This window comes from Channa argus, chromosome 1, assembly GCF_033026475.1.
Source record: "Channa argus isolate prfri chromosome 1, Channa argus male v1.0, whole genome shotgun sequence".
NCBI lineage: Eukaryota > Metazoa > Chordata > Actinopteri > Anabantiformes > Channidae > Channa > Channa argus.
Window position 1 is genome coordinate 46,223,377 of NC_090197.1, and position 19,976 is coordinate 46,243,352.

At 38.7% G+C, this 19,976-nt stretch overlaps 2 protein-coding genes across 2 annotated transcripts; one reads left to right on the forward strand and one right to left on the reverse strand.

Moving 5' to 3' along the window:
• Positions 1-1,207: 1,207 nt before the first annotated feature.
• On the forward strand, positions 1,208-17,016 carry herc4 (HECT and RLD domain containing E3 ubiquitin protein ligase 4). The gene is made up of 25 exons (XM_067526551.1): positions 1,208-1,405; positions 2,409-2,679; positions 2,762-2,921; positions 3,019-3,095; positions 3,224-3,445; positions 3,532-3,622; position 3,903; positions 6,255-6,385; positions 6,498-6,652; positions 6,749-6,822; positions 6,928-7,052; positions 7,217-7,276; positions 7,770-7,881; positions 10,456-10,645; positions 10,790-10,962; positions 11,057-11,176; positions 11,274-11,372; positions 13,920-14,087; positions 14,345-14,488; positions 15,072-15,238; positions 15,436-15,502; positions 15,582-15,664; positions 15,772-15,955; positions 16,033-16,135; positions 16,248-17,016. Exons 2-25 carry the CDS (start codon positions 2,454-2,456, stop codon positions 16,454-16,456), a joined length of 3,141 nt encoding a protein of 1,046 aa, XP_067382652.1. The 5' UTR covers positions 1,208-1,405; positions 2,409-2,453; the 3' UTR covers positions 16,457-17,016.
• Positions 17,017-17,413: 397 nt separating this feature from the next.
• On the reverse strand, positions 17,414-18,560 carry cox5b2 (cytochrome c oxidase subunit 5B2). The gene is made up of 4 exons (XM_067526536.1): positions 18,395-18,560; positions 17,897-17,967; positions 17,723-17,822; positions 17,414-17,637 (listed from the first exon to the last, which is right to left on the reverse strand). The coding sequence occupies exons 1-4, from the start codon at positions 18,492-18,494 to the stop codon at positions 17,525-17,527; spliced, it is 384 nt and encodes a 127-aa protein (XP_067382637.1). The 5' UTR covers positions 18,495-18,560; the 3' UTR covers positions 17,414-17,524.
• Between the last annotated feature and the right edge of the window lie 1,416 nt (positions 18,561-19,976).

Sequence of the window (19,976 nt, forward strand, 5' to 3'; positions counted from 1 at the left end):
CTCAGAGAAAACACTTTATAATAAATATGGGACCTGTAAATTTAAGTAAAACTATGTCACTATTCAACAACATAATATTTAATATTTTATGTATAGGGCATTACTGAGCTAAGGTGTGAAGAGTAGGCATATGGTGGTAGAAGAGCTAATACTAATACAATTGTTCTTATGAAGTCTTTTGGATGAGAGGTTAATCATTTTTTCAAACTAACATGCATTATGGTAATATTACTATGCTATAATACTGTAATATTATATACTATGCTACTAAGATTTAAAAATCAGTTGTGAACTCCAAACTCCAAATCATCAATCAAATCATCCTCAGACACAACATTAATTTTCATTAATTCATAATCATGACTTGTTAGTAAATATGGCGGGGCCTTTGCTGTGTGCACCTATATAACTGGCGTTAAATGTGAATTACACACTATTAAGTGGTTTATTTAGTCTCATTATCATGAAGGAAAGTAAGCGACTGAAACACCAGAGGGAGCCAGATGCTTAAACAACCGCGTTTAAATATTTTCCCTTTGCTCAAAGTGTCTACATGTTTTCACAAGTCCCCTAGACAAGTTCTAGATACTTCCAGCACAATACATAAATCGAAGAGAAATATTTTGAATAGGCATATTATTAATTTTGAAAGCTGGATTGTGAAATGTTATGCACAATATTACTCGTTTTTCTTATAATATGTTTTATTGTGGTGCGTAAATGTTCCATGTATTTTAGAGTTAGTTAATAAATTTTGCCAACTTGGTTAGAATTTTTGATATTTTTAGATATTAGTTGATATTACCTCTCTCGCATTTTCACATGTATTCCTATTTTTTTTTCTTTTACATACAACTTGGGCCATGTGTGATCCTTTTTAGGTATACGCGAAACTGCAGACAGGGCCCCGTCTAGAACAATTTAGATCTTCTCGACATTTCTTCGCCTCCATGTATTTAACATTTCCGGTTAAATACAATTCCCATCAAAATAAAGGTAATCTCACTCATGTTTAAGATAGACTAAGTTAGCACTGCATTTTTAAATAGGGGATTCAGATAAACCTAAGTATATTTTCACTAAACATTGAACATTTAATGCATATTAGCATTTCCTTTAGGTCTTGCCGCAATGACCCTCTAGCAAAAGTTTTATTGCGAAAAAAATAAACCGGACAACCAGATTGTAGCATATGTGCCTTGACGGATTTCTTCAGCTATAACGTGCAGCCGTTGTTGACAGGTCTCTGGAATAGGGGCATTAGGGGAAGATTTTTACAACTATGTGGAGGGTGCTCTTTGGTGATAAATAGTGAAAATGGGCTGTTCTGGGAGTTTGTGACAGCCAGACCAGAAAGCGAGCAAAACCCTGGAAAACAACAACATTGTTTGATTTAGCGTGTTTGGTAAGAGCTGCTATTTGGTTTGGACTTACTGTTGCCGCTCTAGCTAACGGTAACCTGGTCGTAACTTATGCGTTCTACTTTTTCTGAATGTAACGTTACATAAATACCCCCGCATTGCGTTGCGGCAACTTCGCTAATTTATGCTGTCACCTGATTTAAGTCTTTATTTCAGATGATTACATTATTTTTTGGCTAATGTGAGGTTGTCATCATATCAGCGCTGTTAGAGAGAAGATAACTTATGGGTTAGCGGTTAGCTACTGTATCAAATGTCACCACGTGTGTAACTACAAGTGTTGTCTTGAATGTTATTCCCAGTAGCAATACTTTAGCGTTTACTTTAGCCAAATTGGCTAACTTTATCAGGTTGCGTATGTGGTGTGTAATCTTCCTCGTTTGTTATGATGTTAAACGGCCATCAAAATACATGGCAACGAAGGGAGTATTTCTCTGCCGTTCTTCAGCCAGAACAAAAATAATACTTCCGTTGTCAAAATGTGAAACATCTATATAGATATTTTAAGGAACGCAACTAGGTATTCTGGTAAAATAATGCTTTGCACCAGTGTGGGTTCAACACAAAGGTAAGTCATGCAATACCTAGTTAACAAACATGGATATTTGCGTTTTATTTTGGAATACAAGACACCCAAATCGGAAGTCGTGACGTTCGATCAGTTTAGCTAACGTAACCCAACTGCTGTAACACTGCTGTGTAACTGCAGCTTACTTGGCTAATCTGTTTACATGTTAAAGGACAGCTACGAGCTCATTGTATGGTTATATATACACACCATTTAATCCTTTACCCTTAATTAAGCTAACCATACGCAGGGGGCGGTTGCACGTAGCGTTAGCGAGAATTGTAATTTGCCAATAATTTTACGTTATTTTTGTCTAGGTGGTGATACCTGGAGTGTGTCTTGCAACTTAATTAATATGCGATTATGTGAATGAGTTTTGCAAAGCTCTTTTAGCCGAGGTGTCGCTTTCGTATTCACAGAGACGAAGATCCGGCTGGCGTGTGGAAGGGGAGAGCTAACTTAGAATGCTGTGCTGGGGAAATGCTTCTTATGGACAGCTGGGCTTGGGTGGGATTGATGAGGAGATTGTTGTCGAGCCACGAAAATGTGAATTCTTTCACGGGAAGCAAGTCTGTGATGTCGGGTGTGGCCGCAAACACACAGCGTTCCTGCTGGAGGATGGGACAGTTTACACCTGTGGTTGCAATGACCTAGGGCAGCTTGGACATGAGAAGTCCAGAAAGAAACCAGGTTGGTGCTTTTTTTCTTTTTTTTAATAAATCAGTTTGATAATAATAATTCACATAAACCAGGTGTCTCTGACTTCTCTTAGAACAGGTTGTGGCCCTGGATGCACAGATCATAGTGGCAGTGTCATGTGGAGAGTCCCATACTCTATCACTGAATGACAAAGGGCAGGTTTTTTCATGGGGTCTGGGATCAGATGGGCAGCTAGGCCTAAATAACTTTGAGGAATGCATCCGTGTGCCTAGGTAAATTCAACATCTTTATTGCTTTGCCAGACACTTTATTTGATGATCATGGTTTTTATTTATTTTCTCTATTATTAATTCTCCTTTTAATAACCAGAAACATAAAAAGTTTGTCAGATGTACAAATCGCTCAGGTAACCTGTGGATATTGGCACTCCCATGCGCTTTCAAGAGGTGAGGATGATTTGCAGTAAGCTTGCAAAATGCACATTTATTCATTCAACTTCATTAAAAAATATATGTAACTCACATAATAAGACATTCAATGTTTTAGCTTTTTTTTTTTCTTTCTTTTTTCTTAGGAGGCCAAGTCTTCTCTTGGGGCCAAAATCGATATGGACAACTAGGTTTAGGAACAAATGGACAGAGCATTGCTACACCCCAGATTGTACAATCTCTTCACGGCATTCCTTTTGCTCAGATATCAGCCGGTGGTGCTCACAGCTTTGCCCTCACTCTCTCAGGAGCAGTGTTTGGTTGGGGACGCAACAAGTTTGGTCAACTGGGTCTCAATGACACCAGTGGTTCGTGGACAAATCATTAAACTACTGTACTTGTGAGTAGGCAAGCTTTAAAATCTAATGACTGATTGTCAGAAGGTCTTTTTCAGATCGGTATTTCCCAACCCTGCTGAAGTCTCTTAGATCACAGAGAGTGATTTACATCTCCTGTGGAGAAGATCACACAGCAGCACTGACTAAGTTAAGTTATAGAAGTCATTTGTTAAATGTGCAGTGTTATGTGTGAATGACCTTGATTTCAATCTGTAGTCTTGAATTCTTGATTTACATAATTCTGTTTGTTGGGCTGTATAACTGAGATCCACTAAATAAAGCTGATCAGTTCACTCTTTAGGGATCTTTCAAATTCAACTTTTCAGGTTGTGCTAAAATATTTTTAACTAAGATTAATCACACCACCCTAACAACATTTGTTTTGACATTATAAGTCCATGCAAAGAAGATCACACACCGAAGATAGAGTAGAGTGGGAGTTTTTAGATTGAGTAATCTGTCAATGCAAGGAGTAAAGCAGTGACCACTCAAGTGAAGAGGACAAATACAATTTAAAGCAAAAATAGTGATATACTAAGACTGTTTGTTTACCAAAACAAACAATAGGAAAACAAAAAATGTGCAAATGCCTTGCTAGATTGAGTGTTATTACTTGGTGAAGTAAAAATGTCATACATTTTTATTAAACCAGAAAACAGTACAGATGCTAATAGCAAAATAAATTAGGATAATAATAGCAACAACAATGATAATAATTAATATAGGCACAGAGGGTGCTGGCAGTGTGTTTGGGCTCCATCAGGGAGCTCCAGGGCAGCCCACCGGGTAAAGTCTACTTGTCACATTGTTTTTGGTTGGTTTTAACTGATATCCTCTAGCTCTGAGTAGTTCCCAATCCTAGTGGGTAGGAACAGAACTAGTGCTTGATCTCTTCGAAAACACCTCCCAAACCACAAGAAGCCTAGTTTTGGGGGGTTAACACTCAAAGAATTTATTGGTGTTTGGAATAACACTATGTATGTATGTATGTAAGCTATTATATTGATTAATTAATAACAAACAGTAATATTTATAATGATGATAACTAACAACAAAACTATTGCTACTGAAACACTATTTTCCCGATGCAATATCTATCAGGATATGGAAAAAAATACAGAAATCTTCACCAGTAACAATAAATAGCGCTATTTAAAAATTATCATTCTTGAGTGATTGGGTGAATTTGTAATTTAGTGCTACAAATGCACTCCATGTTTTTATTGAATTGTCTTTTTCCCCATTTCTGTCCCCTCGCTGTAATCATTCTTAAATATGTAACACCACTGTTTTAGAAATCCAACAGTATTTAAATTTGCATGTTAAGGAGCTGTAGAGTAACTTTCAGGCAAATAAAACTATAAACAAAAATGGTGAGAAACTGAACTGTGAAAAGCTGTGTAAAGTTAATGATTGCTCATAACCGTTCACTTGCTCTGTGATCTTTTATTTTACATGCCACTCTTTTTTGATTATCATATATCTGTCCTCTTAAGCCATTCTCCGCTTTATCATAATGGTCTGTGTGGTCCTTAGAGTCTGTTAGCCTTGGCTGCTAGCATTTGCAAACTAATTGTGTATGTGTTTGTTTGAATTTTCACACAGCACAAGGGGTTGGTGAATTTATACTTGCTCTGTGTTAAACAGGATATCGTTCTTCTAAAGTAAGGTTGTAATATTCAAAAATTAAGCACTCCTGAAATCTGACTTCCATTAGTCATGGAAAAAGAAACCCATGCAAGTTTTCCAACAGAAACATTGCATGTCCTGCAATGTAACTATTGTACATGCTCACGTCATGATGACGATGATAAACAAAATATTGTGCATCTCCAATAATCAAGTTTGTTTACTTTAAGCTTGTAGATTTCATTGTTTTGTAAGCTAATTTAGATGTCTGCAGTGGGTTTTTGGCTATATAAAGTTCCTCCATACTGCTGGATGTACTGTTAGTGTATTAAATAGAACAATATAATATAATAATATAATATAAGTCAATAGTCTGAAATAGGTGGTAAAAGCGAGAGATTGTTTGTGCTGCCATAATGGAAAGTGGATAGGGGTTTTATACAATTGAAAGTTAGGATTATGTCAAATTGAGGTGTAGCCACATGGTGTAATTGTTGACTTTGTGATTGTGTTAGTGTTGCACCAGACTGGGATAGTTGAACAGGGAGTGTTTAAAAAAATCAATTTACTTACTCACTCATTTTTAGCTGGTGGGACAACAGGCTATACCTCCGACAAAGTTGTTTCTGTATGTAAAAGGCGCCTTCACTGTTTGTAAACTTTCTTCTTTTGGTTCTAGTTTGAGTAGTACATGTACATAAATGCCAATAAACTTCCCATTGACTTCCCTATATCAAAATACCTCTCTTCTTCTAGCTGAAAAATGCCTAGCTGAAAAATGTTATCATTAGGTTTTTTCAGCTAGAAGCAGAGAAATATTTTAATACAGGGAAGTCACGGGGAAGTTTAAAAGCATTTATGGATATTTACTGCCTAAAAACATAGAAAGCAAGTTGAAAATTGGTGAAGTCGCCCTTTAAGTAAACCTTTTCAAATTCAAGCCAAGTCTTGGAATTTAATCAAAATAACAAAACCTTGTAAGTAAACTGCATGGTTATAGTTAATCATATAGTTAATATTCACCTTAGACTTGTGTTACATATGACCCCTTATCTCAGAAATAAAGTGGTAAATATTGCTGGAGAAAATGGCGGATATGCTGGTAATTTGAAAGCTTAAGGATATTAAATAACTCCTGCTGATTTTACAGGAAGGAGGTGTATTTACATTTGGAGCAGGAGGATACGGACAATTGGGCCATAACTCTACAAACCATGAAATCAACCCAAGGAAAGTTTTTGAACTCATGGGAAATGTAGTCACACAAATTGCATGTGGAAGGTAAAGTTTATTGTGCATTTTTACACATTTTGTCAGAAACATGTATTGGCATCAATATATACATGAAACGTCAGTGTGTGTAATATTTGTCAATTTGCTATGTGATTTTAAGGCAGCACACGTTAGCTTTCACACCTTCCTCTGGAAAGATGGACTCATTTGGGCTTGGAGGTAACGGGCAGCTTGGTACACGCTCCACTTCCAACAGAAAAAGCCCGGCCTCTGTTAAGGGCCTCTGGATTGCCTCTGACACTTCAACAGATACAGGTGAGGTTCAGTAAATACAGCTGCATCAATTGATTTCTGGTGTGGGGAAAAAATGTTAAAAATAAATAAAAATATTTTAATTGCGTGACATCCCAGACATGGAGGGCTGTTATGTAAAGAGGATCTATGCTGGAGGAGATCAGAGTTTTGCCCACTATTGCACTAACAACGTAAGTTCTGAGAAACAAAGTACCTCTTACTTTATAGGCCTCACTCCTAGAGGTAACTTAGAGGTGCTTTTTATATTGACATACATTATCTATATTTTTTTATAGGACCCCAAGAAGATTGATGACGTAAAGATGCATGATTCCCACAGAAAGATCTGCACTTTGAGTGAGGAACTTGTACAAAAATGGTTGAACCATTCACCAGGAAGACTCCTGCTAGAAATCTCCAAGTAAATGTCCCCTAACACAAACTTTGAGTGACTACATGTGATTAATGTTATTTCTAGTTTAACTTCATTGTATCATTTTTATAGTTGGGAAAAACTTCTACAACAGTGCAGGTTGCTTGTGAAAAGCAGTCGCACTAATTTCTTGCCTTTTATGATTCTCTTAGTGAGATTGATCTCGTGTTCTCCTCACCAAGCTGCCTCAATGGATCGTTTCTGTCAATGAGGTAAATTAGATTTTCAAATTTTGTTTAATAATTTTATTTTTTATCATTTATAATTTTTGAGTTGTTGTTATTTAAAAGTTGTTTTGTTAACTTGATTTGTCTCTAATACAATATTACAGATAATCATTTATCCCAATTGTGCATTGTCTTTCTTGAGAGATGGTGGCTGCCAAGCTTATTTACCAGAGCCACACTGATTTACCACTTTTAGACAAATGTGTACAGTATGACATTATCTGGAACAATAGCACTAACATCAGGTTTTGGTAGAGCTTCCAACGTGTAGTGCTCAAAGAGGCTGTCATAGGTTTTAATTGAACTTTATAGTTGGAAGTGTATAAGTGGCAGTGTTGCGTTTTGATTTCTGTTATAGTAAGATGTGTTTGTTGTAGTCAGAATTCTCTTATATACAAGGGTATTATTTAATTGGTGGCTTTATTAATTGAAGTACCTCTTTGTATGGTCTCATATTGTGTTTTTTTTCTTCACACAGTAATCCAGATCACTATAGTACCAGCAGAAATTGTTCAGGGGTGAATATGAACTTGACTCGAATCCTGTTGCACAGATTGATCCAACAAGATCACCCTGAGATTGCTCAGCAGGTCAGTGTTCAAAATAAATACTGTTGTTGTTGCACCACATCTTACATAATGCTTGGCTATTTCACTCCCATTTTATTGGAACCTTATTTAATAGCACTGTATTAATAGGAGCCCCCCAGAAGCCAAATGTTTACAGCATATGGGACCATGACCACAACATCCCATGTTTATATACAGCAAGGAATCTCTGTCTTCATAAAGGCAAAAATGCGAAAAGAAAAGCACTTTAAATGGTTTGTAGATCTTGTAAATGGAGGAGATGGAACTAAACATCCTGAAATGTCTGTGTGTGTCATTTAATGTTGTGTATGATATTACACAGAAGTTTGAACTTGAATTTAATTAGAAATCTAACCAACAGATGTCTCCCTACATAAATCTTTCTCATAGTGGCAGCATATTTTGTAACTCAAAATTCTTTTCAGCACAATCTTAATGAATGTATTATGCTTTAACTGCACATTTACCACTAGCTTGACTTTGTTGTCCTATATCTGATTTCCTTTCTTACGGAGGCATTTTTCCTTAACCCTCTAAACCCATCTCCATACAGTTTATGGAGAGAAAATATTTGGTTTCTTTTTCAAAATCATCTTTATATACAGTGCCTTGCGAAAGTGTTCGGCCCCCTTAAACTATGCGACCTTTTGCCACATTTCAGGCTTCAAACATAAAGATATAAAACTGTAAATTTTTGTGAAAATTCACAACAAGTGGGACACAATCATGAAGTGGAACGAAATTATTGGATATTTCAAACTTTTTTTAACAAATAAAAAACTGAAAAATTGGGCGTGCAAAATTATTCAGCCCCTTTACTTTCAGTGCAGCAAACTCTCTCCAGAAGTTCAGTGAGGATCTCTAAATGATCCAATGTTGACCAGAATGACTAATGATGATAAATAGAATCCACCTGTGTGTAATCAAGTCTCCGTATAAATGCACCTGCACTGTGATAGTCTCAGAGGTCCGTTTAAAGCGCAGAGAGCATCATGAAGAACAAGGAACACACCAGGCAGGTCCGAGATAGTGTTGTGGAGAAGTTTAAAGCCGGATTTGGATACAAAAAGATTTCCCAAGCTTTAAAACTCCCAAGGAGCACTGTGCAAGCGATAATATTGAAATGGAAGGAGTAGACCACTGCAAATCTACCAAGACCTGGCCGTCCCTCTAAACTTTCAGCTCATACAAGGAGAGGACTGATCAGAGATGCAGCCAAAGAGGCCCATGATCACTGGATGAACTGCAGAGATCTACAGCTGAGGTGGGAGACTCTGTCCATAGGACAACAATCAGTAGTATACTGCACAAATCTGGCCTTTATGGAAGAGTGGCAAGAAGAAAGCCATTTCTTAAAGATATCCATAAAAAGTGTCGTTTAAAGTTTGCCACAAGCCACCTGCAAGACACACCAAACATGTGGAAGAAGGTGCTCTGGTCAGATGAAACCAAAATCAAACTTTTTGGCAACAATGCAAAACGTTATGTTTGGCGTAAAAGCAACACAGCTCATTACCCTGAACACACCATCCCCATTGTCAAACGTGGTGGCAGCATCATGGTTTGGGCCTGCTTTTCTTCAGCAGGGACAGGGAAGATGGTTAAAATTGATGGGAAGATGGATGGAGCCAAATACAGGACCATTCTGAAAGAAAACCTGATGGAGTCTGCAAAAGACCTGAGACTGGGACGGAGATTTGTCTTCCAACAAGACAATGATCCAAAACCTAAAGCAAAATCTACAATAGAATGGTTCACAAATAAACATACAGGTGTTAGAATGGCCAAGTCAAAGTCCAGACCTGAATCCAATTGCAAATCTGTGGAAAGAACTGAAAACTGTTCACAAATGCTCTCCATCCAACCTCACTGAGCTCGAGCTGTTTTGCAAGGAGGAATGGGCAAAAATTTCAGTCTCTCGATGTGCAAAACTGATAGAGACATACCCCAAGCGACTTACAGCTGTAATCGCAGCAAAAGGTGGCGCTACAAAGTATTAACTTAAGGGGGCTGAATAATTTTGCACACCCAAGTTTTCAGTTTTTTATTTGTTAAAAAAAGTTTGAAATATCCAATAAATTTCGTTCCACTTCATGATTGTGTCCCACTTGTTGTTGATTCTTCACAAAAAATTACAGTTTTATATCTTTATGTTTGAAGCCTGAAATGTGGCAAAAGGTCGCAAAGTTCAAGGGGGCCGAATACTTTCGCAAGGCACTGTATGTTTGTTTTATACCTAGGCATAAAACAAAGGGATCTTTCCCTGGCTCCTACACTGAGACATGATTTGTCCAACGTATTTTATTGCAGAATTAGTCCCGGCATAGAAACGGCAAAATAAAATTATTTTACTTAAAATAGTTATTAATAACCATTATTATGACCCTGGGCTCAGCATACTGCAAATAGAAAAACACAAGCAAATTAAGAAACTTGAAATTGAAACACTGAAAATGTAACTATCAAACAATTCAAAAACTTGTGGTAACCTCCACTGAGCCAGGAAAAGCACCAGAAAGAGAGAGTATTGCAATCATTCCAACAGGCCTGTACACTTTGCTCTGTTTTCCTCAGATTGCTGCCAGTCTGGAGAGGAATTTAATTCCCAGACTCAGCAGCTCTCCTCCAGACATTGAAGCCCTAAGACTCTACCTCACTCTTCCAGAATGCCCTCTCTTCAGTGAGCGGAATAATTTTGTCACTATTGTTATCCCATTTGCCAAATCCCTCATCAGTCTGAAAGATGCTCCACTGAAAGTTCTAGGTAGGATGATCATTGTTTTTGTTTTTGTTTTTTGTTTTTTTAGCTTTTTGCTAGATTGATGCAACTGTTATATTTCTCACAAGAATGTTGCAGATGATGTTTCAATAAAAGCTGGTCTTGTATGTATGTATGTATGTATGTAAGGAAACTGGTGGTCTAGGTTTGAGCCGCCTGTCTTCCAGCGGCTGGTTGAGGTGTACAAAGAAGTGGTGGTGTATTTGCTTCAGATGCACAAGGTGGGCATTCCGTCAGCGGAGCAGACTATTTTCAACAGTTTCCTGAACACCTCTCTCCGACTCTTGGAGATCCTGCACTCGGTGAGAAATGTAAACAATGTTTATACGTTTGTATTGGAGCTGTTGTAAGTCCATTCATTCACCATATTGTTAACATCTGTGCATCTTGCTGCAGGTCAGTGAGAGAGCAGGGCACATCATCCAGTACGATAAGTTTTACATTCATGAGCTGGATGACTTGATAGACATCAGAAATGATTATGTCACATGGATCCAGAGACAGATGTATCCACTGGTGAGTTTGTTGATGTCACTACTACATTTCACTGCAGTACATTAGTCTATGTTTAGGCATCAGTATGAGCCATTTGTTTATGCCACTGTCTCCTCAGGGTCATGATGGTGTAGTGACCCTCTGCCGGTATCCCTTTGTATTTGATGCTCAAGCAAAGACCACTCTGCTTCAAACAGATGCTGTTATACAGATGCAGGTAATGTACTCTAAAATATTTCATGGCATTTGTTGCTTTTTCAATTCCATTTGATCATCATTCTCACCTCATGTAAAGTAGCCGAATCTAGTGCTATCAAGTGGACATCAACTGTTTTAGTTTAACTTTAAAATGTATGGTATAAATTGAACACATTCAGCCCAACTGGGCATTGAAAAAGGCCCCCGCTTCACAGTAATTGTAACATTTCACCCTTCACACCGTGCAAAGTAACAGTGTTAAAACAGTTTACAATCGATCAAGATGATTCCCAAAGTAATTTCACAACAATACAGTGTGAAATCTTTCTTTCAGCCAGGTGGCATCTAATTACCATAGCAACCAATTCAGGAAAACTCTTGCTTTCTAGTAACTTCACCTCTCCTCAGGGAACCTAAACAGTTTCACCGTGCATTTATGCAGGTCATTACCCAAAGGTTATAATCACTAAAATACCTGGGTACAAGTACAGGAATCATCATTATTTCTAGTTGAATATTAGTTTTCAGATTTAATACTGTTTTTGTAAAATGCAGTATATCAAACCATTTACTATGGTTCTATTCTTGAGGAGTAAATAGTTATGAATGATGGGGGTGGCTGTTGCTCAGTTGGTAAGGCAGTCGTCCACGGATCACAGGGTCAGTGGTTCAATCCCTGGTCCCGGTCGAAGTGTCTCTGGGCAATACACTGAACCCCCAACAGCCCATTCCCATCCTCAGCTGTGCAGTGCCGGTACAAGCCCAGTAGAAATTGGGAAGGGTTGTATCAGGAAGGGCATCCAGTGTATAAAACTGTGCCAAATCAACATGCAGATAATGATCCGCTGTTGCAACCCAGGAGGTGGCTGTAGCTCAGTTGGTATAGGCAGTCGACTGCAGACCGCGGAGTCAGTGGTTTGATCTTTGATTACAGCTATATGTCGAAGTGTCCTTGGGCAAGACACTGAACCCCCAACACCCAATTCCCTCCCCAGCTGAGCAGAGCCCAGTTGAATAAAATTCTACCGAGCCCGGTAGAATTTGGGGAAAGTTGCGTCAGGAAGGCCATCCGGTGTAAAAACTTTACCAAATCAACATGCGGACAGTGATCCGCTGTGGTGACCCTGAACTCACATGATAAGCCGACAGGACAAAAGAACAAAAACATTTTTGAGTGACATTCATTCTTTATTTACCTTCCCTGTGTTAAAATTCTGGTCGGAAAACTCCAGATGATGATATTTGGATGTGTTTTTCAGTTGAGATAATGTCATCTCAGGGACCTCTGTCATGGGGTCATTAAAGAACAACTATAACTGCTACGGTATTTTTTTATTATTTTTTTTTGTCCTTTCGGTTTAATCCAGTGAGTTCAGGGTCTCCACAGTAGATTATTGTCCGCATGTTGATTTGGCACCGTTTTTACGCTGGATGCCCTTCCTGACGCAACCCTCCCCACTTTCTACAGGGCTTGGACCGGCACTGCTGTCCATCTTTTCATCTGGGAATTGGCTTTTCCAGTCTTTTCCAGTGTCTTACCCAGACACAATTTGACATATAGCTGGGACCGGGGATCAAACCACTGACCCTGTGGGTAGACTGCCTTTACCACTACAGCTACAGCCACCCCCTAACAACTGCTACAGTATATGAGCATCTATATGACAGCAGTACAAATGTCAACCAGAGTAGTTTTTCAGCTTGAAGTTTAGGAATTTTTAATAAATATTAATGTTCTTTTCCAACAAGAACCATGGAAGGCAAAACTGAAAATAAGTGAAGTTGCTGTTTAGTCAATAAACAGCAAAGCTGGTGTTTTATGTGATTCTGTCTTTAACAAAAATGTTGCTGCCAGTTGAAGGATGCTTAAACATATTCCTTTGAATCAAAGAAAAAATAACCGATAGGCATCCTCTTTGTAGGAGTACTCTTATATTACAATCTAGGGCAGTGGTCACCAAATGGTGGACTCCAGGGTGGGTCCAGACTGGAGTGCAAAGTTTTCATATTAAAATTGTAATAGAGCAGGCAGTGGCGACAGAATCAGTTCAGATTAAGGAAGAAGGCAAATGCGTACTTTCCCCAGAATCTACTCCTGATTTTTGGGATTTAACAGTAACTATAAATAGTAGATTAATGCAGTGAGCAAAAGGGTCTTTTTAAAAGTTCAGGAAAGTTCTACACATAAAGTGTGTAGAAAGTTCTACAGAAAAAACACAAGTAGACATTCAAGCACCACTTTGTTCGCCCTAACATAGCAAGGCCAGTAAACCTGCTGTGTAGCATTTGTCTTAAGCTAATTCAGATAAAATCTCTGAACCTGAATCCAACCGACAAGAACACTCCTGCACACTAACTTAGTCTGTAATATTTATTAATTTACAACGTTTTGGAGTGTGTATTTACTGAATAAATCTAATCAAATTTAACGATGTCTACATTGCAACTGGTTTTGGTGGTGTTTGAGTGGAAACTATGGACACTTGTGTCGCAGTTTGGGTTTGCATTTCAGAACTGCTACACCCCAAATATTTCATCATTTATCACTGCCTTGTTGTATTGATAGATGGCAGTAGACCAAGCACAGATGCAAAATTTCAGCTCCATGTTCCTACCAGCAGTGGAGTCTGTCAACCCATGCCTCATCCTCATTGTCCGGAGAGAAAATATTGTTGGAGACACTATGGAAGTCCTCAGGAAGTCTAAGAATGTTGACTACAAGAAACCACTCAAGGTAAGAGTTGCTAAAATCAATATCTTACCAATTTTGTATAGGGTTGTCTCAATATTGTTTATCATAGGTTGTCTCGCTTGTCAAATGTTAGGGCTTACAGTATATATCAAAAAAGTTAGTTGTGGACAGATGAATAGGTACATTAAATATGTACTCGGCTACTAAAATACAGATGGTGTATTTACAAATCTGTGCTGGCATTTAAATTCAGACACAAAGGCTACTGGAGGTGTGCTAATGTTTGACATCCATGGCAGGTGATTTTTGTGGGAGAAGAGGCGGTTGACGCAGGAGGTGTAAGAAAGGAGTTTTTCCTCCTCATCATGAAAGAGCTGCTGGATCCTAAGTATGGGATGTTTCGTTACTACGAGGAATCAAGGCTCATCTGGTTTTCCAACAAGGTACTTGCTATAATAATTCACAGTTGTATCTACATGTTGTTTCACCCTTAAGAGATCCTTGGGACATTTTGTGCCATTCAGGTTTTTGTTCTCAAGCCATTTTGGCTGTGTTGAATCAATGTAGCTCAAATTTGCCAGAGAATGTTCATTTTTAAAAAAAAAATCAGTCTGATATTGTCGTTTCAGTTTCTTAAATTAGCCTAAAATGGCTACGCTACACAAAAACCGACACATTTTATCTTATCGACAAAAAATGTCCCACATTTATCTTAATCTAAACTAATGCTAAACTTTAGGCTTAAATTAAATTTGCTGGCCTTCTATTTGTAATGCTTATGTTTGTCCACCAGATGACACAACTTTTTTCTATTCAAACCATGCAGAAAAACCTTCCACTTTAAAGGACTACTTAAATATCACTAGCTATGTTTACCTGCACACTCATACCCTTAAATTCTGTCACTGAAGTGTTGGTAATATTAATCAGTATATGTAGAGCCCAAATGTAACCTGAGAAATTTCAAAGTGCTATTAAAATCAATGACTGAAATTAATGAAAAACATTAATGACTGTTCCTTGCAGACCTTTGAGGACATTGATTTGTTCAACCTTATCGGGGTCATCTGTGGTCTGGCTATATACAATCTCACCATAGTTGAGCTCAACTTCCCTGTAGCTCTTTACAAGAAACTTCTGAAGAGGAAGCCAACACTTGACGACCTGAAAGAACTAATGCCAGATGTGGGAAGGTCAGATCAAGGATCAGTCATCTGAGGTTTCCATTTAAGATGTTTATGAATGTCAGTTGCAGATTGAATCTTTTAATAATGCAGTTATTTTACATAGTGTTTTGAACACATTTATACATTATTTTTTAAAGTGTTTAACAATTACTGATTTAAGAAAATAGTTTGTTAAAATATTTCTGTGTCTCCTCTTAAACCAGGAGTCTGCAGCAATTACTGGACTACACAGATGATGACTTGGAAGAAACCTTCTGCTTGAACTTCACAGTAAGAAGACTGTCAAACAACAATTGACCCTGCATTAAGTAGCATATTAGAAAAATCTAAACACTGTCTGTGATTTCAGATCACAGAGGAAAACTATGGTGCTACTGAGGTCTTGGAATTGGTACCTAATGGCGAAGACATCAATGTCAATAAATCAAATAGGTAAATTTTTTCTCAAATACCAGGTGTTGTTTTGATCTTTTTGGAAATGCAAAATGTAGCATCTTACCTTTTCTATTAATTCTGTATTTCTTCTGTTGTTCCCTCAGGCAAGACTTTGTCAATGCCTATGTAGACTACGTTTTCAACACATCAGTGGCTCCCCTGTTTGAGTGCTTTTATGCAGGTTTCCACAAAGTGTGCGGAGGAAAGGTTCTGGAGCTTTTCCAGCCAAATGAACTGCAAGCCATGGTCATTGGCAACACTAACTATGACTGGAATGAGCTGGAAAAGGTCTGGTTTCAAATACTAAGAAATATATTAAAGAAAATAGTTGCATAGTACAAATAATTATTGTTTCCACTCCTCAGAGTACTGAATATAAAGGGGAGTACTGGAATGACCACCCCACCATCAGGCTTTTTTGGGAGGTGTTCCATGATCTGCCTTTGGAAAAGAAAAAACTGTTTCTCTGTAAGTGCTGCCTCTGTATGTGACTTGCTTTTAACCAGAGACTGTCTTACATGAAGGTGAATTTAAATGTTTGTCTCCAGGTGAAACAGCATTTTCTCGTCTCTTTCTCCAGTGTTCCTCACAGGAAGTGACCGCATACCTATCTTGGGCATGAAAAGCCTAAAACTGGTGATCCAGCCTACTGGTGGTGGAGAGCATTATTTACCTGTTGCCCACACCTGTTTCAACTTGTTGGACTTGCCCAAGTACACAAGTAAAGAAACCCTCCGTGAGAAGCTCCTACAGGCTATAGATCACAATCAAGGCTTTAATCTTGCCTGATGGCACAAAGAAATGCCCAAAACATCTAATCTAGACTGTTGGCAGCAACCATATTTCCAATTGTTTTGCAGGCTTCTCAGTCTGACATCTGCTGCTTGAATGTCTAGACTTTCATGTTAATCTTGACTTTGATTTTTACATCTTTTTTTTTTTTTTTTTTTTTTATCCAATGTCACAGTATTTGATGCCCTATTAGAAGTTGAGTCTCATTTGATATTGCTCATGTATATATGCTTTTAGTCATGTTTGGATATGACAAGTATGATTAAGCAAACTACTGGCATATACAATACAGGGATGACATACAACAAAATAAACACTTGTAAAATGTAATGAAATGCAACAACACTACCTTTCTGAAGCTTGTAATGTTTATCAGAAACATCAGAACATAAATACACTTGCCAGGCCAGGCATAGACTAGATTTGTAACATTTTAAGCTCCAAAGTGGTAGAAGTTGCTGCATGGCTACTACAGTGAGTCACACTGTATTTTACTTGAGTTAATGATATTGTGTCCACCCCATGTGAATTAAATGTTGAAACAATGACAATGTTAATTAACTCTTTGTTAACTTCTGTGTGAGAGTGGTGTCAAGCATTTGCTTTAGATCCTGTGTGGATTTCATTGGCTGTAAGACTTAAACAGTCCACAAACAAAAAGGTACAGGCACAGAAATAAATTAGTTATGTTGGGGATAAAATACCATCCTGCTTAAGTTGTATTCGTGTACCTTCTTCTGGATTATTGGTTGGTTGATGTTATTGATTATATATAAGCATGTTACTTTTAGCTAAATTGGCCAATTATATAAATTTTGTGTAATACCACAACTTAAACAATGGCCTAACCTTCAGGTGATGTGAACCCTTCAAGCCAAGTTCTCAATCAGTTTTGCTCTGCTGTGGATGTGTTTCTTAAATGCCTGATAACAAATTTTTATTCACACAATGGAGTTTAGGTTTACATTTTAATGGCTCTTTAATGATATGCATGCAGTATATGGGCAAGAAGAAGGCAAATGTGTATGTCTGCGTTATCCAATGAGGCATTTGTCACATTTCCTTTTAGTGGGGCAGCTCATGATGAACCAGTTTATAGTGAGAACCACAGGATGGACAGCGCTGGGCATCTCCCTCATGAAGCCAGAACCACACAATAGCAGTGTTGTCCTCTTCGCCTGCAGGGACGTAATATTATCGCTTACCTGGTTTGTAATGTGCACGTTCAATAAACACTTTAAAGTTTTAATGTCCAGCACTTACAAAGACAGCCCACCAGCCTCTTGGTCCCAATGCATGGCACAATATGTGGGTCTTCCTTGGTACCAGCATACGTCTTGGGCTTTAGCATACTGTAGGGATCCTGTATTGGGCATTTACAGAACATGAGTACATGAAAGGGTAACGCATTGTCTAAACCTGCGTATAGTTACTTACCTTTCCCTGTTTGAGCGCCTGCAGAGCGCGTCGCTCCAGTCCAGTGGCCTGCTCTTCATCAGTTGGTATTCCTGTAAAAGATATGTGGCAGGGGATTCAATCTAAACAAACCATTTGTAAATGACAACGTTCGAAGTCAGCCTCGAAATAACGTCCCATTACTTTCAGGCTGCAGGAAACAGCCGGTGTACGTGGATGCAGCCGAAACTGCACGTCGGCAGTGGCCGTCAGCCACAACAACCTACTCCTGTTCCCTATCTGCATATTGGCTTCAAACCAGAGGAGGTGGGTCCATTGAAGGCCCTTCCACGAGTTACAACTCAAATGACCTTCAGTACTTTACTAAAACATTTTAGGTAGTAAATATAATCGCGCAACATAAAAGTAAGTAACTCCAAGCACACATCGTTATTGCGTGTCAAAATGCGTGAGTGGGCCTAACAGCAGTTTAGACTCTAAAGTATTCATTTCCTGGATAATGAGTATTTAAATAAATACCTCTCTGTGTCGCCATGGCTCGGTGTAATGGTCGAGCCACAGCACTGCTCCTCAGCCGTAGTGTTGTTGTACAAGCCCTGAGAAGAAGACGTCCCGCCATGATTCTGGACTTACTTTCAGACACGGAAAGTGACTAGTCTCAGCTGTCGTTTGGACTAAAATGACACTGGCATCCGTTTGACTGACAACTGTTCGGACCAATCAGCGCTAAGACGTGGCGAACAGACTTATCTCGAGGAACAGGTGGTAAAAGGGTCGCTGGCAAATAAAAAATCAGATCAAATAAGTCATATCGGCATGTTCAAGAGTCATACTGTAATTATATTACTGTCAAATGACCTGGTGATTGATGCTTCTAAAGCATGACATATGCCAATTTAAAGTGTACAGCAGTTAAATTGTTTAATGAAAATAAGTTTCATTTTTACTTCACCTTGATGTCATCCCCGCCCACACTAACACATTTACACACTCAAAGAGAGGCAGTGTTGTGTTTGGATATAATGCCTACATTAAAATATATATTTAATGTAATTGAGTAGAACGTCATCAAAAGTAGAATTCATAATATGCAAAATGACCCATGTCAGTAGAATAGAAACTGTAGAATGTAATTTTAATTTGAACCAAGTTCCTTCAATCCTGGAGCTATTTTTACTGTGTTGCATTGACTGGTGTAACAGTGTGTTGCATTGACTTTGCGCACAGCAAATTTAAGTCATTACTCACTCCAGGCCTTACATTAAGAGCTAATTACCCATTAGTTTGCTGTGGATCTGGATGTGTGCACTGGTGTCACTGCTGCTCTGCTCCAGCTGGAGGCGGTGTAGGACCAACGGACAGCAAACACTTAGAGGAGACAAACAGATAAAGACAGACAAAAGAAGCTGCTGTATCACGATCAAACATGACGTTTGACCGTGTGTTTTGTCCCAGGTGTTGTTTGAACAGTATAAAGACAAGAAAAAGACTGAGTCCCGCTGTGTTACTCAGGCTGCGCTACAGCGTCTATTCACAGGCGCGATCCCACTACTGAGCGGCATGGGGGCTTTGACCTGCTCCGTTTCCGACCTGGGCCGGTGCACCCCTCCTTAGACGACCTGGTGGTCCCGGGCTCCCCCAGGAGCACCATATCGATACCGAACTTAGTGCGGACACCCGATCGACATAGTCCGCTGCAGCTCAGAACTCCTGAGCTCAAACGATCCGCCAGCCTCAGCCTCCCGGTAGCTTGGATTACAGGCGCGCGCCACCGCACCCGGCAAGAAACAACTGCACTCATCGGACTTTTAGCTTTTACAAAATTGACGTCATCAAAAATAAAGCATGGCGCCATCTGGTGACGGAGGCCACATGTTTCCATGGTTTTCATCTGGGCGCCGTCTACGGTCTATGGCTAAATAAAGCATTGTATGTATGCGTGCATAAATATTCAAATATTTTTTTCACATCATGAGAACTAAATCAAGCTGTTAGAGGTGGCAGTTTTTTCTTTTAGTACTGAACTAGTATCCATACAGGTATATCTCGTGTTTGATAGATTTCTGGTTTTTAATTGTATGATGATGCCTAAATAATCCAT